This window comes from Lynx rufus, unplaced genomic scaffold, assembly GCF_022079265.1.
Source record: "Lynx rufus isolate CCGP_SWC_20201006 ecotype Redwood Valley unplaced genomic scaffold, mLynRuf1.p SCAF_18, whole genome shotgun sequence".
NCBI lineage: Eukaryota > Metazoa > Chordata > Mammalia > Carnivora > Felidae > Lynx > Lynx rufus.
In genome coordinates, this window is record NW_025814832.1 from 14,875,626 (window position 1) to 14,890,188 (window position 14,563).

The 14,563-nt window shown below is 35.2% G+C and overlaps 1 protein-coding gene across 1 annotated transcript in view; it reads right to left on the bottom strand.

The window, feature by feature from the left end:
- Positions 1-997: 997 nt before the first annotated feature.
- GDPD1 (glycerophosphodiester phosphodiesterase domain containing 1) overlaps positions 998-14,563 on the bottom strand; it is a 55,617-nt gene continuing 42,051 nt past the window's right edge. The window contains exons 6-10 of the mRNA XM_047080538.1: positions 14,378-14,467; positions 9,017-9,150; positions 2,968-3,027; positions 1,711-1,762; positions 998-1,290 (exon numbers count right to left, since the gene is read on the bottom strand). Coding sequence (XP_046936494.1) covers positions 1,168-1,290; positions 1,711-1,762; positions 2,968-3,027; positions 9,017-9,150; positions 14,378-14,467 — 459 coding nt within the window. The 3' untranslated portion in view covers positions 998-1,167. The remainder of the gene's footprint in view (positions 1,291-1,710; positions 1,763-2,967; positions 3,028-9,016; positions 9,151-14,377; positions 14,468-14,563) is intronic.

Here is a 14,563-nt window from a genome sequence, read left to right on the forward strand (position 1 = left end):
AATGTTATTTATGTCATCCAGAGACTGATGGGAGTATAATCATCCTTCATAGCTGCTGACAACTCCAAATGAGAGATGTAATCTAGGTAAAAGGCCCTTATTATTCCAGATTATATTTACCTCCCAAAGAGGTCATGAAAATTAGTCAAAAAGATTAGAAACAGATTTACATGAAGTCATATCAGAAAAGCTGAGAAAGTGATGCCTAATGCTTTGAGAAATTGTTTCCACTTAATATTCAGAAGACTAAATCCTTAAAGGTCAGGAACAGGTGGTTTATACCATAAGTATTAAATCAGTGATGTGTACTTTCATCAGTTTTATAGGTTTATTAAGATTCAAGATGTTATTTAAAATCTAGATGTAGGATCAAACAGTTAGTCATTGCCAAAAATGGAAAATTTACACTTCTTTAGAGGAAACATAAATATATGACTATTTGGATCTTGTCTTAATTTACATTTAATAATTCCCATTTTAATGGTTACCAAAAAGAAAGGACATGGTAGCGCTGCTACACTGAAGAAGATTCCGAGATTCCATTAACAACAGCAGCCAAGAAATTTAATTGTCTACAGTTTTTACTTCTGATCAAGTAATAAAATTTCAGTTCTTTGAGTGTGCCTTCTGTTAACAATGGACAGCTTGTCAAATAACTATATCACTGATTTCTAAGCTCTCCTCCCACTGTATTTTCTTTCCTCTTTATTCAAGATGTACCTGGAAATAATGAGACAACTCAGAATAGCTGTAGTGGCCTTCAGTAATTTTGCTTTACTAATTAGTTGATCTTATTCCAGTGAAGGCTAATGTCAAATTTATCCAAAAGTCTTTGATTTTGGAATTATTTATAATAGTAGAACAATGCATCATATACAGAACTCTTGATCAATAATCTTCTACTTCCAACTCATAACGAGTTATCTTTCTAAACAAACTATTTACAAATGTAAAATATGTAATATTGTTTAAAATAAATATACAATATATAGTTTCTACATTCTCAGACAAGCTTAAAAATGAGGTAATAAAAACTTAACTGATTAAACCTTTACCATTCTGGAAATGGCTTAGGGAAATGATGGCAAACTTTTTTTTTTTTTGTTTTTGTTTTTTTCCCTTAGGTCTCTTCAGGTTTTCTTTGAATGCTTCTGAATACCTCCTTTTCTATGCTGAAAAATTATGTAAAAAATCCTTAAGTTTTGTTGGATAGTCTGTCATCACCCCAGTTGCTCCCAAATCAAAAGCTCGTTTGTATTCTTGTTCTTCATTTAATACCCAAATATACACCTGAAAATTAGAAGCGTGAGAAGTATGAGAAGAAATGTTAAAATAGAAAATTATTTTTATAATAGCATTTATACACTACAATCTCAGCAGACCTAGAAACAACCTATTAAACCTGTAATTTTAAAAAGTTACTGAACCCTTTAAAAAAATTTTACTTTACTCATTAAATATATACTGTCCCACCCTTTAGCTTCAGCTAATCTCACCTATATACATAAGTGGACTCCAGTTATTAAAATGCCAATGCTTTCTTGTTAAACATAAGGCAGAGCTTAAGGTTTTCATATGTGAACCAGTAAAGCAGCAGCAGCAGCAGCAGAGCTGGGCCCAAATTAAGTCAGTTAAAAGTTCCTGTCCTTTACACTTGTGTTACACTGATGAGACATATTGTTTCCAAAATGCATCATTCCAGAAACTTACCTGAATGCCTCTGGCAGTGAGGTGGTCAAACAAGGCTTTTCTCATTAGTAAGCTAGAAAAGAAAAGCAGAACAAATTTAGTTATTTCTTAGTTCTAATGAAAGACCATAATTAGTCTTTAGAACTAAATTAGCCTAACATTTAGAATTTATAATTCTGATTTAAAGCAATGGCCTCAAGTAATAACTACTGTGGATATATTCATGTCCTAACTGCTGGATCTCCTTTCACTGTTGGCTGCTTGCTGGTGGACAACCAGAACCTCCTTTCTATTCCTTCTGTAACTAGATCCTCAGGAGACCCATTCTTATTGAAGCCGCTTAGGAGAGAAGAGGCTTCTTCACTTTCCCTGTTGACACCATAATGAGAGTCAGAAAGAGCTTGGAAGTCTGTTTCTAACTTTCCAAGTTAAAACAAGGTAGTGAATTTGGGCCAAGTTCTATAATATCATTATTTATTTACATAATGGATTGGTCTTTCATGTGCAATCTTAGAAACCTAATGTTCCTTATTTACACTATATATACTGTATATATATCATTTTTTAGAGTTTGAAATAATTGACTTAAAAGTGAACTTTTAGAATACAAATCACTTGAGCATGATGGGAATGAACTATATGGGAAAGTTATACATATTATTTCTACTCTGTTTATGTCTATTAGAATGATTAAATAACAGAAACCAAACATAACAGCAACATTGTGGTATTTATCTAAAATTACACTCAACATGTCTTAGAAATTAAAGTATCTTTTTTGAAGTAGATGCCCACCCTACAGGTGGGGCTTCCTTTCTGCTATTAAACGTTGGTGCAGATTTTTCTGGAGAAATGTGCCAGTAGTCAATGTATACTTTTACCTATACTGTATTGCTATACACTTCTTTCACCACATCTTTCTTTGACTGCAGGTTACTGAAAACAGCAAACAGGTGGAAGAGAGTGGTTATATATACCAGCTCTATATACTAACTAGCTAGATCACCCTAAGCTAATCATTTACCTTTGTTTTGGGTAGGAGGGCACTCAGTTTTCTCTTGAAGCTGGCTGAAACTGTCTCTCAAGATTCCTCTTACAGTTTTGCGGCTGGTAGTTAAAGTAGTTCTAAATGATTCATATACATCCACCTATGGAGTAGGTGCTCAATATGTCCTTGTTACAAATCATATGCAGAAAGCTTGCTCTAAATTATAAACATAGGACGTAATACATATAGCTAAAGCAATAACTTGTATATCAAGAAACTAAAATTCTTACATATCAGAGAGCCAGATGAGAAACTTTTGACTTCTGGACATAGTGTGTGGTTCTTTTAGCCTGAAGCAAAATAAAATTTGAAACATACATTAGAAACACAGGAAGGTATCAGTGTGATAAAATAAAATGAGTCCAAAAACAAACACAGTGCCTTGAACTTAGTATGTGCTCAAAAAAATTTTATTAAAAAACCACAACAAACCAAAAGTAAATTAAAATAAAGCCCATTTGGGTCTCTGTTTCTATTGATTTCAAGCTATTTTTTTGCTACCACTACTGAAAGGTAAAATAATACTAATAATAAAAGTTATCTTTCCAGACCCTGCGTGCCTAGAGCTCATGTGTCTTCTCTTTTTTGGTGAAGCGTCTTTCTCTCACTTTGCTATAACTGAGTACATGGTAGATTTAGTATATGTACTGTCAAAGCAAGCACACATAGTATATAGTAGATGTAAACATACAACCAAACTTTACTACAAATTAAAAGACATATGGGGTAAAAATGAGACTAAAAAGACCCTGAAAGCATGTTTGTTCTTCCCCTTTCAATATTTGAAGACCTGGGCCCTGTTCTTCTTCTTCTTCTTTTTTTTTTTTAGTTTTCATTTAGTTTCCAGTTAGTTAACATACAGTGTAATATTAGTTTTCAGGTGTACAATATAGTGATTCAACAACTCCACATATCACCCAGTGCTCATCACAACAAGTGCTCTTTAATCCCCACCACCTATTTAACCCATCCCTCCCTACCATCCTCCCTTCTGGTTACCATCAATTTGTTCTCTATAGTTAATAATCTGTTTCTTGGTTTGTCTCTCTTTTTTTCCCTTTGTTTGTTTTGTTTCTTTTTTCCCCCTTAAATGTTTAAATATTTATTTATTTTTGAAAGAGAGAGAGAGAGAGAGAGAGAGAGAGGGCATGAGTGGGGTAGGGGCAGAGAGTGAGGGAGAGAGAGAAACCCAAGCAGATTCCCCACTGTCAGCACAGAGCTAGATGTAGGGCTCAAACTTACGAACCATGAGATCACAACCTGAGCCGAAATCAAGAGTCAGTCGCTTAACCAACTGGGCCACCCAGGTGCCCTGTTTGTTTTATTTCTTAAATTCCACATATGAGTGAAATCATATGGTATTTGTCTTTCTCTGATGGACTTTTTTCATTTAGCATAATAGTAATATGTCACCTTCTTTATCCATTCATTAGTATATGGACATTTGGACTGTTTTCCATAATTTGGCTATTGTGGATAACGCTGCTATCAATGTCAGGGTGCGTGTATGCCTTTGAATTAGTATTTTTGTATTCGCTGGGTAAATACCTAGTAGTATGATTGCTGGATCACAGGGTAGTTCTATTTTTAATTTTTTGAGGAATCTCCATAATGTTTACCACAGTGGCTTCACCAGTTTGCATTCCCACCAATAGTGCATGAAGGTTAGCTCCTTTCTCCACATCCTCACCAACACCTGTTGTTCCCTGAGATTTTATTTTAGCCATTCTGAAGGGTGTCAGGTGATATCTCATTGTAGTTTTGATTTTCATTTCCTTGATGATAATTGATGACGAGCATCTTTTTTTTTTAATTTAATTTTTTATTTTTTTAAATTTACCTCCAAATTAATTAGGCATATAGTGCAACAATGATTTCAGGAATAGATTCCTTAGTGCCCCTTACCCATTTAGCCATCTGCCCTCCCACAACCCCTCCAGTAACCCTTAGTTTGTTCTCCATATTTATGAGTCTCTTCTGTTTTGTCCCCCTCTTTTTTATATTATTTTTGTTTCCCTTCACTTATGTTTATCTGTTTTGTCTCTTAAAGTCCTCATATGAGTGAAGTCATATGATTTTTGCCTTTCTCTGACTGACTAATTTCACTTAGCATAATACCCTCCAGTTCCATCCCCGTAGTTGCAAATGGCAAGATTTCATTCTTTTTGATTGCCAAGTAATACTCCATTGTATATATATATATACACCACATCTTCTTTATTCGTTCATCCATCGATGGACACTTGGGCTCTTTCCATACTTTGGCTACTGTTGATAGAGCTGCTGTAAACATGGATGGGGGTGCATGTGTCCCTTCGAAACAGCATACCTGTATCCCTTGGAGAAATGTCTAGTCATGCAATTGCTGGGTTGTAGGATAGTTCTATTTTTAGTTTTTCGAGGAAACTCCATGCTGTTTTCCAGAGTGGCTGCACCAGCTTGCATTCCCATCGAGCATCTGTTTCATGTGTCTGTTGGCTGTCTGTATGTCTCCTATGAAAAATTTCTATTTATGTCTTCTGCCTATTTTTTAATTGGATTATTCATTTTGGGGGTGCTGCATTTTATAAGTTCTTTATAGATTTTGGATACTAACCCTTTATCAGATAGGTCATTTGCAAATATGTCCTCCCATTCTGTAGACTGCCTTTTAGTTTTGCTAATTGCTTCCTTCACAGTGCAAAAACTTTTATTTTGATGAAGTCTCAATAGTTTATTTTTGTTTTTGTTTCCCTTGCCTCAGGAGACATATCTAGAAAGAAATTGTTATGGCCAATGTCAAAGAAGTTACTGCCTGTGTTCTCTTCTGGAATTTTTATGGTTTCAGGTTTCACATTTAGGTGTAAAAACCCTTTTGAATTTATTTTTTGTGTATGGTGTAAGAAAGTGGTCCAGTTTCATTCTTTTGCATGTTGCTATCCAGTTTTCCCAGCACCATTTGTTGAAGAGACATCTTTTTTCCCTTTGGATATTCTTTCCTGCTTTGTCAACCATTAATTGACCATATACATGTAGGCTCATTTCTGGATTTTTTATTCTGTTTCATTGATTCATGTGTCTATTTCTGTGCCAGTACCATACTGTTTTGATTACTATAGCTTTGTAATATAACTTGAAGTCCAGAATTGTGATGCCTCCAGCTTTTTCTTTTTCAAGGTTGCTTTGACTATTGAGGGTCTTTTGTGGTTCCACAGAAATTTCAGGTTTGTTTGTTTTAGCTCTATGAAAAATGCTGTTGGTATTTTGATAGGGATTACATTAAATGTATTGATCGCTTTGGATAGTATAAGCATTTTAACAATATTTGTTCTTCCAATCCTTGAGCCTAGGATGTCTTTCCATTTGTTTGTGTCCTCTTCAATTTCTTTCACCAGTGTTTATAGTTTTCAGAATACAGGTCTTTCACCTCTTTGGTTAGATTTATTTCTAGGTACCTAACTGGTTTTGGGGCAATTATAAATGGGATTGATTCCTTAACTTCTCTTTCTGTTGCTTCATTATTGGTGTATAGAAATGCAACAGATTTCTGTACATTGATTTTGTATCCTGTGACTTTGCTGAATTCATTTATCAATTCTAGCAATTTTTTGGTGGAGTCTTTCAGGTTTTCTATATAGAGTATCATGTGATCTGCAAATAGTGAAAGTTTTACTTCTTCCTTACCAGTTTTATTTCCTTTTGTTGTCCGATTCCTTCCAGTACTATGTTGAATAAAAGTGGCAAAAGTTCACATGCCTGTGTTATTCCTGACCATAAAGGAAAAGCTCTCAGTTTTTCCTCATTTAGGATGATATTAGCTGTGGGTTTTTCATATATGGCCTTTATTATGTTGAGGTATGTTCCCTCTAAACCTACTTTGTTGAGGGTTTTTATTAAGAATGGATGTTGTACTTTGTTAAATGCTTTTTCCATCTATTGAAATGATCATATGATTCTTATCCTTTCTTTTATTAATGTGATGTATCACGTTGTTTGATTTGCAAATATTGAATGTAGGCCCTGTTTTTTTCAATTATCTTTTCTACTGAAAAAGCGTACTTGACCTTTAGACCTACACTGAGTTCCTTCTTCAATTTCCTCAATGCCTAGAGCAGCACAACTACCTGTATCATTAATTTGGCATTGTGCCCATAGCAAATCTCTGGTTAGCCTCTCTCTACTATGAAGACTTCCCAGCTTCTAAGTTTAACAGCACACAGTGATTTTCATTCTCCCCAGATCTTCACTTCTTGTTTCCTTTTTAACTCCTCCTGACTATACTGTTAGAATGTTTGAGTCTCCACACTTAAATTCACTTTTTTCTTTCTCTCTGAATTCAGTTTTTATTAGAAGCTCTCCAAATAAAATCCTCTTTTCTTTAACTCTAGCCTAGGTGGGAAGAACTTGTTGCAGTTTTAGGAATCTCTGTTTTTTAGTATCTCAAACATTAATCAGCTCATTAAACAAATTATTATGTTGTCTTAGAAAGCACCCACTGTCATCCATCAAAGAAAAATTAAAACACACACACACACACACACACATACAATATTCTATTTTGTCTTAACCCACAATTAGTTTTTAGAGAAAAGATTAATTCTATGAGTTTGTTCATATGTCTGTATTTCAGTAATACCTACTTCTAAAAGGAGCATGTGCACATAATTTAGAGAGCACAATAGTTCATGCCAGGCCAGAGGAAAACCTAAGTACTTTAGGAATAAATGGTTAGGAATCATTTTAATCCAGCAAATTAAAATGGTTTCTTTGTAGGCAAGAAGTGGTTTCTGTTTTGTCTGATAAATAGCTACAAAGACTGCCCAAAAATATAACTGGGAACAGATAAAATAAACATGCTCATCACAAAGAAACTCAAATTGGAAAACAAGCATGAAACATAGATGCTAAATACAAAGGTACCAACCAAACTGTTTTTCTTACCAGTATTTCCCAATCACTGCTGCACTAATGTTCAGTTTGACTTTTTAAAGTTCTGTTTGGGGATGAAAAAAGTTTCCATGCAGGTGAGATCACATTTAATTTTTTTTTTTCAAGTAATCTCTAGGCCAAATGTGGGGCTCAAACTCACAACCCTGAGATCAAGAGTTGCATGCTCTACTGACTGAGCCAGCCAGGTATCCCAGGTGACATCACATTTAAATGATCTCCCCAGGAGTTCCAAATTCCTTTGTCATGACTCTGATTATTAGAAATTTACAGCTAGAAATCACATTCTATTGGTGCAGGATTATGAGATGAAGCTGTCTTTCTCTGATACTGATGATAAAGATAATGGAACAATAAAAGCTATCATTTATTAAGTGCTTATTATCTGCCAGGAGGTGCTAAGTGTTTTACGTATTTTTATCTTTACAGTAAATGAGTGCGTGAAAAGCAAGGCTTTGTACCCAGGAGAAAGATTATGTAAATATAGAAGTATCTATTATAAACAAACACTATCCTTTTCTTTCTCCTATTTCCCAGAGGTTTTTTTGGTTGTTGTTATGGTGGTAGTAGTTGTTTTTCTTCCTCAGTGTATTAATACTAATGGTGAATTTGGAGTTTAATGGAATTTCCACTTCCTATTGTGATGAAGTATAAATACATTAGGGAAGTTGGAGGGCAATTGCTATTATAGGTTAATGTAAAAGCTTCAACAATTAAGCTCAATTCTTTGTATCTGACTTCTGGGTACACAGGCCCATAAAGTTATTGATACCTGAAAAGGGTCCAGATTAAATATTTATAATCCTAAATTGCTCATTTTAGAAAAATATGTCTTAATTATTTCAAAAGGCATTATTAATATAGGCCAGTTTATCAAACATGTAAATAACTACAGCAATCTATTCTTTTTTTTTTTTTGAGATTTTATTTTTTAAAGTAATCTCCATACCCAATGTGGAACTCAAACTTACAATACCAATATTAAGAGTCACATGCTTAGGGCACCTGGGTGGCTCAGTTGGTTGAGACTGTGATCTCAGGTTGTGATCTTGTGGTTTGTGAGTTCGAGCCCCGAATTCGGCTCATTACTATCAGCGCAGAGCGTGCTTCAGATCCTCTCTCCCCTTCTCTCTCTGCCCCTCCCCCACTCATGCTCACTCTAGCTCTCTCTCTCTCTCTCTCTCTCTCAAAAATAAATAAAACATTAAAAAACAAAAAAGAGTCACCCGCTCTGCCAACTGAGCCAGCCAGGTGCCCCTACAGCAATCTTTTATTTCACTGATATTGATATTAATGAGCCTTGATCTTAGTCCCCCTATAATGATAATTGATGCAAACAGAGTAACCACTTACTTCAATATGATAGAAGGCATTGGGATTTCAAAAAACTGTTCTCGAATGGGCACAAAGGGCAAGAGACCAGTGAAGAACAGGCCAAGAATGAGCAGAACACGTTGTAGACTGAAGAGTATAGGAATATCTGAATTCTAAAAGACACAAACAATATGTTACTTTACAACTGCTCAATAAAGATTATTTCACATCCTCAAAATTTCCAAGACTGTATCTGGACACTTGTTAAAAGTACTCCCTGAGTTATCAATATCCATCTCTAAACACACCACATTTAAAAATAGTTAGTCCTTGACAAATGGGTTAGATCTATCTTGGAGCCCTATACCATCAACCGATGATATTAAAGTTTCTCTATTCCCTAATGTCTGCGTTTGCAACACCACTTCTGTCTGTTGGTGACAGTACTTATTATTAGAGATTAAACACACTGAATCTAACAGAACAAGATAAAGAAATGAAAATATGAAACATTCAGTAACCTTACTGCCAGTTAAAAAATATGTAACTGAAGATCAACATATATTCATATATATCTATATATAGATATATATGTATTCTTATCTATAGATATAGTTATACATTATTTAAGTAAGATATGACATTGATATGAATATCTATAGATAAAATATATTAGCACTGTTGCAAATATGTCATCTTTCAGTTACATTATGGATCAAATATAGATAAGATTTTGTAAGCTAGTCCAAGAATCAAGCCATCATTTTAGGTTTCTACTGGAAAATATGTTCAAGATCTCAAAACTCTTAGAATGTAAGCTTCATATAGATATGCACTCTTTTTATCTTGCAAAACTGAAACTCTATGCCTAGTATACAATTCCCCGTATCCTCCTCTCCCTAGCCCCTCCTATATCTGTCTTTAAAACATAGAAATTATGGTAGAGTTGATTTTTTCTATACAAAAATAATATACTGAAAAAGTTATGCAAAAAAGTAATTTATTTTATTATTTTATTTTATTTTTTAGCAGGCTATACACCAGCACACAGCTCAATGCGGTACTTGAACTCACGACCCTGAGATCAAGACCTGAACTGAGATCAAGTTAGATACTTAACCTACTGACCCACCCAAGTGCCCCACAAGTAATTTATTTTACATATTAGCTTTAAATTACTCACTTCTTTATTTTAAAAAAAAAGAGAATAAAAGAGAATAAATAAGTTTGAGCAATTCTTCTCTCTCTGTTTATATGTCTCTCTGTAATATTTTAGGCTTATTTATATACAGGTGTTTCAGCTGTAACACAATGTACAAGTCCCTGAAAAACTTGATTTCTGCAAATTCATGCACTGAAAATAACAGAGCTTATGGGAAAAATAGGGCTAGGAGGTGACCCTCAAAACTTACACAACTTTGGACCCAGAGAACTAAAAAAAATAATTGGTATTTCTGGGAGCCATGCAAGGCTGCTGGTGGTGGGAGAGGGTGGGGTTTGGTATGCTGGCACACCACTGACATAACAGCTGGTGCCACTCTGTATCTTCTAAATTAGAATATCTGGAGATCTTGCCATTTGCGACAACATGGATGGACTGAGAGGGTATTACACGAAGTGAAATAAGTTAGACAGAGAAAGACAAATACCGTATGATTTCCCTTACATGTGGAATCTAAAAAACAAAATGAATAAACAAACAAAAAGCAGAAACAGACCCATAAATACAGACAACAAACTGGTGGTTGCCAGAGGGGAGGAGAGTGGGAGAAATGTGTGAAGAGAAGTAAGAGATACAGGCTTCCAGCTATGGAATGAACAGCTCATGGGGATAAAAGGTACAGCATAGGGAGTGGAGTCAGTGGTATTGTAATAGTGTTGACAGATTGTAATGTGGTTGACAGATGGTAGCTATACTTGTGGTGAGCACAGCATAAAGTACTGATTTGTCCAGTCACTGTGTTGTATGCCTGAAACTAATATAATATTATGTCGAGTATATTTGAACAAAATAAATAGAATTTAGGGAATGGGACCTAAGCATTAGTATCTTTATTTAGGATTTAGGATTCCAACATCCAGCCAACTTTAAGAACCACTGCATTAAGTGGGGCACCTGGGTGGCTCAGTTGGGTAAGCATCTGACTTCAGCTCAGGTCATGACCTCACGGTTCATGAGTTCGAGTACACTTGGGTGAACTGGTGCCCTGCATCGGGTAAACAAGAGCCCCGCCTTGGGTAAGTTCCACTTTCTCTCTCTCTCTCTGCCCCTCGTGGGATTCTCTTTCTCCCTCTCTCTCAACACCCTCGTTCACTTGTGCCCTTTCTCTCTCAAAAAAGAAAAAATAATTCTCTCTCTCTCTCTCTACCTCTCTCCCCTCCCCACGCGCTCCCTCTCTCTCTCAAAAAACAAAACAAAACAAAACAAACAAACAAACAAAAGAACCACTGCATTAAGTTAGAATGAATTAAAAGCCATTAAGTGGAAATAAGTTCTACATGTTTTCCTCTTACCACGGTGTGCCGCTCTTTTTTTTTTTTATTTTTATATTTTTAGTTGCTAGCATTTGGGAATTAAAGGACTAATGTAAAATTCTTATAAACCGTATTTTAAGAATTGTAAAAGAGGGGTGCCTGGGTAGCTTAGTCGGTCAAGCTTCCGACTTGGGCTCAGGTCATGGTCTCATGGCTTGTGAGTTCGAGCCCCACATTGGGCTCTGGGCTGACAGCTCAGAGCTGGAGCCTGCTTTGGATTCTGTGTCTCCCTCTCTCTTTGCCCCTCCCCCGCTCACACTCTGTCTCTCTCTCTCTTTCTCAAAAATAAATAAACATTAATTAAAAAAAAAGAATTGTAAAAGATGTATGACTTAATTATATGGTATGTTCATGATATGAATGACAAATATTTTGAGACATGTTTACTATGATGTCTGAAAATGACTGCTGGAAGTTTGGAGTTTTTAAATTCTAAAATGACAGAAAGCCAGAGGGTTCTAAAAAAAATTGGTGAATCAAAGGAAAAGTTCTATAATCCTGGGTCAAAAGTGGACTTTTTGTTTCGAAACAATAGATTCACAGGAAGTTGAGTCTCATGTGCCCTTAGCCCAGCTTCCTCAAATGGTAGCATTTGACATAACTGTAGTATAATATCACTATACTGGTATATCATTTAGACCATAGACCTTATGCAGTTTTCACCTTTTTTAAAATCTCCATTCACTTGTGCATGTGTTTGGTTTAGTGCAGTTTTAACAATGTACTGATTCGTGTAACCACCACCACAGTCAAAAGCCAGAGCAGCTCCATCACAAATGAGAACTCCCTCCTGTTACCTCTCTGTATTTGCCCCCAGTCCCTGTCCCCTGACAGCCATTTATCTGCTCTGTGTGTATAGTTTTGAGAATGTTACATAAATGGAATCATACAGTATGCAACCTTTTTGTTTTGGTTTGGTTTTTGTTTCTTTAGGTTTTTATTTTAAATTCCAGACAGTTAACATACAGTGTTATATATGTGAGTTTCAGGTGTGCAATGTAGGTGATTCCAGTATGTAACCTTTTGAGGTTCATTTTTTCCAAGTGAAATGACATCAAGGATGAGGGCAGCCCAGGTTGCTGCATGTATCAGTAGTTCCTTTCCCTTTATGGCTGAATAGTATTACATCATGTTTAGCCATCTACCCACTGAAGGTCATTTTGGTTGGTTTCTAGTACTTTGCTATTATAAATAAAGCTGCTATAAACATTCATAGACAGGTTTTTTGTGCATAAGTTTTCACTTTTCTGAGATAAACGTCCAAGACTGAGATTGCTGGTTAATATGGTAAGTGTATATTTAGTTTGGGTACACTATCCAACTAATTAAGAGAGTGGTTGTAGTATTTTACATTCCCACTAACAATGAAGGAGAGATCCAGCTTCTCCAAATCTTCTTCAGCATTTGCTGTTATCACTATTTTTTATTTTAAGAATTTTTAAAAATTTTTATTTATTTGTTTTGAGAGAGAGAGAGAGCACGCATGAGCAGGGAAGGCGCAGAGAGACAGGGAAAGAGAGAATCCCAGACAGGTTCTGTGCTGTCAGAGCTTAATCTCATGAACTGTGAAATCATGACCTGAGCCAAAACCAAGAGTCAGAGACTTAACCAACTGAGCCATTCAGGCGCTCCTATTTTTTATTTAAAAAAATTTTGAGTGGCTCAGTCAGTTAAGCCTCTGACTCCTGGTTTCAGTTCATGATCTTGCAGTTCATGGGATCAAGCCCCACATCAGGCTCTGCACTGACAGCACCTCCCCTACTTGCTCTTTGTCTCAAATAAGTAAGTAAATAAATAAATAAAAATGTAAAACTTCAATAATACAGTCACTTTTAATGACATGTGAAAATACCATTAGACAATGATGAACTATGGAAAAATATTAGTCCTAAATTCTCAGGAATCTGAAGCCATTTGTCCCAATGACTACTTTGTTTTCTCCTTTTGTACACAAGCTACCTTGGGATCTCAGAGAACCTGTGGCACATAAATAAAACTTACTTGCCTTAATGAGGCCTTCAACTGTACTTTTAATTGTAGTGGTGCCAATTCTGGATCTATGTTTTTACCTTTTTTGTGAGGAAGGAGGGCCCTCCCCAAAGAAAACTTTGTATTTTAAATTGCTACTTATGTCACAATATTTCTTCTGCACTATCACTTGTATTTTGAAAGAGAGTCTTCAATGCTTAAGGTTTTTTAACATTTTGAATTTCATATTCTCCTAGTTATACTTGCTATAGTATATAACTATATAAGCTATACTTATAGAAGCTATAGTACAGAGCTAAACTTGCTTATAGAGGCTTAGCAACCATGTCAAGATATATCAAATTAACTTTTTATAGATATATTTTCTTTAAACAGAAAGATCTCAGTAGGTGGATGGCCCTACTTTTATATACCACCTGATAATTATGATCCTGGATTAATTTGATTAATTCTGTTTGGGAGGCAGGGAACAGAGAAGCTTGAGCTATAGAGTTGAATGACTAAATACTTTCCTCAATTCAAAATTACACAGAAAATTTCAATAACCAAACCAAAAAAACAGACATTAAAAGATAGGAATCATATTTTGTTTCATAATGTACATTAATAAAGTGTTGGCAAACAACTAATATTAGCATGTGAAAATAAATTCTGTGAGCCAGCCCAAGTACATAGAACTTAAACTGTAAGGTCCATTATTTCTATTAAATCCATTATCTCTATTAGTAAACTTCTGGTTAGGTGCCTCTACCCAGTACCATCTGTCTTTGTATGAGGCTTTGAAATAAGGTAATTTAAAAAATTATTACTGTAAGACCATGTATAGATATAAAACAACAGCAAGAAAGATCTTTCTGTATCATTTTTGAAGCTTACCTCTTTGTAGCACTTTTCTACAATTTCATAACTGGCATTGCCCCACACTGTTATGTGTTCTCGTCTGTACTGCTTCACCAACTCTGAAACCTACATGTGAAAATTCAAAAGTTGATGCATGTGCCTATTTGTAAATCCATTTACATTATTTCACTTTACAAATGGGTTACAACTGACTTTCTGCTA